Genomic DNA, 2,500 nt, shown 5'->3' with positions numbered 1-2,500 from the left:
TACCACCACCACACACACAGATACATTCACACACCCACAACAACAACTATGATCAACAAATTCACGTTCATTCACAGCGATGGACCGTTTCCTGCTGAAGGTCTCTGATCAGGGCATAGAACCCTCCCCCCCCTCAAATCACCACCACTTCCACATTCCTACCGACACCCTGCCTACCTCCCCCCCCCCCCCCCCCCACACACACACACCCGTCCCCAAACGGACAACAACAACCACAAAAACCATCATCAACAAACTCGCGTTAGCTCTCGAAGGTCACTAACGAGTACCATACCAGCACCACCTCCATCTACACCTCACCGTCCACACACACACACACACACACACACACCACCACCACCACCACCACCACCAACAACAACAACAACAAAACTCACGTTCACTCTCAGCGATGGAGCCGTCCTGTCGAAGTTCCCTGACCAGCTCCACGCGGCACAGACTCCACAGCCCCGTGTAGGCCGTGATCAGCTGCCGGCCCGTGGCGTTGGGGCTCAGGCGGCTCCCTCTCCACCTCACCAACCGGGCAGTGTCTCCGTTGGCGGGGGGCGGGGGCAGTTCCAGGAGTAGCCAGCTGTTGGTGGAGACGGCCACGACCTGCAGGAGAAGGCCCAGGAGGGTGCCGGCAGTGGCTGCCAGCAAGGCCTTCATCTCCCGGGTCATCTTGCCGTCAGGACCCACCTGGGCCGTCCGCGCGATGAAGGCTTTCCACATCTTGGTGGGGGGCTTGACTGAGGGGGGCTGTTTGGTTTGGTTTGCTTTGGTCGTTGTTCGTTGGTGACTGGTGGTGGCTGGTTTGCTTGGTTTGGTGTGGTGGTCGTTGTTGTTAGCTACTTTAGACGTAGTAGTGGTTGTAGTGGGTAGAGGTTGTAGTGGTGGTGGTGGTTGTTCGTTGTAGTCAGCTAATGTAGAAGTTGTGGTGGTAGAGGAAAGAAATTGTAGTGGTGGTGGTGGCGGTGGTGGTAGTTAGTGTTGCAGGCTTTTGATCTTCCTTTTGTTTTTGTTTGTGGTGTCGGCAGTTTCTCAAGTTGTAACGGTTGATAGAATGAAAGTTCTCTTTTTTTTTTTCTTCCAGAATTCCAGTGCTTGAACTCAGCTGTGTATATTCATCGTGATAATTGTACGTTTCTGCTGGTTGGATCCTTGTGTAGCAGACACAGACAAATCACTTCACACCTTCAGAAATAACGTCCAGGTAGATGAGAAATTATCCTCACCTCCTTTTTGTTGATATCACCATAAATACTGACTGTTCAAAGTTCTCACTTTTTCTTTCCCGCAGAATTCTTTCAGGTCATAATGGATGGCGTCCACTCAGTGATGTTTGGGAAAAAGGAAGTATTCACTCCGCTGCGACAGACGTGGACAGAAGACACAGGGGCTGACTTCAGTCTCTGGGAATATCACCGGACTTGGTCATTGTCGAACAAGTTGCGGGTTCAATTTGATAATGGAAGGTCGTTCAGTGTGTTGCGTGTTCACTGAGTGTGCTTTTAATCTGATGGGGAAACTCCGATGACGTGCACGTGTGTGTTGCTCATCAGGGCTGATTACATGTATCGCATGTTCGCCTTTCCGGACAATAACGGTTGGTCTGGGGGGGCTTTCGATGTGAAGATCAAAGGAACACTTAAAATGCACAGGGGGGAAAAAAAAACGGCAGTTGTTGCACAGGGCTGAAAATAGCGTCGTTAACTAACGTTCCTCTTTGATGCTGTAATCAAAATTCAAGGATCTGCCTTCGCTCGGAAATGACATAATGACTGTGTCAAAATTATTGGCACAATTGTTCGCGAGGGTGGAGAATTAGGAGGAAAAAATATAATCCTAAAAATTAGAGTATAGTCTTTCATTCAAAATGTTCTTTTAACTGCACTGTGGTGTTAGTTTGGGGGCTGAAATGTTATTGTTAGTATGAGAATTTGGAGGGTGAGGCGGTAATTGCAAACTCAAAACAGCAGATACAGCAATAATGACTAAGGACTAACAAGACACGTTGGTAAGATGTAACTGACAACAAAGAGTTTTGCAAAGAAATGACCTTAACAAATCAATGTGTTAATGGGAAGTTTGCTACGAAGTAACAACAGCAGACACTTTTGGGGGTAACATTTAACCTCAGCTCACCAGAACCTTGTAAAACACTTAGGTTGATCGTGTTGAAGACACTGATGGTTTTGTTGTTGTTGACGACGACGACTGAAGAAGATGATGATGAAGATAATCCACGAAGTGATGGCGGGGTTCCAGAATCCGTCCCGTACATTCACTATCAGAACGAAGACAGGAAGACTGGTACCACTGCACTTATATATTGAAACGACGAAACGTTGCACAAGAATACAGTGTCTGTGTAGACTTGGAAATACTACAATTGTATCCAGAGAGAACGAAAGAGAAGACAGTGCACTACACGGAACGAGAGGTACAGTGAGATGCTGCACACACAAACACACGCGGTGTGTCACTCCTCAGAAGAGAG

At 48.0% G+C, this 2,500-nt stretch overlaps 1 protein-coding gene across 1 annotated transcript in view; it reads right to left on the bottom strand.

Annotated features, from left to right (window-relative positions):
• The window catches only part of LOC143280907 (uncharacterized), a 138,586-nt gene that overhangs the window by 136,085 nt on the left and 1 nt on the right, over positions 1 to 2,500 (bottom strand). Inside the window, exon 1 of the mRNA XM_076585688.1 lies at positions 399 to 2,500. This exon is cut by the window's right edge and continues 1 nt beyond it. Within this exon, the coding sequence (XP_076441803.1) occupies positions 399 to 732 (334 nt within the window). The 5' untranslated portion in view covers positions 733 to 2,500. The remainder of the gene's footprint in view (positions 1 to 398) is intronic.

Source organism: Babylonia areolata, chromosome 1 (assembly GCF_041734735.1).
Source record: "Babylonia areolata isolate BAREFJ2019XMU chromosome 1, ASM4173473v1, whole genome shotgun sequence".
Taxonomy (NCBI): domain Eukaryota; kingdom Metazoa; phylum Mollusca; class Gastropoda; order Neogastropoda; family Buccinidae; genus Babylonia; species Babylonia areolata.
This window is presented reverse-complemented; position numbering and strand designations above follow the sequence as displayed.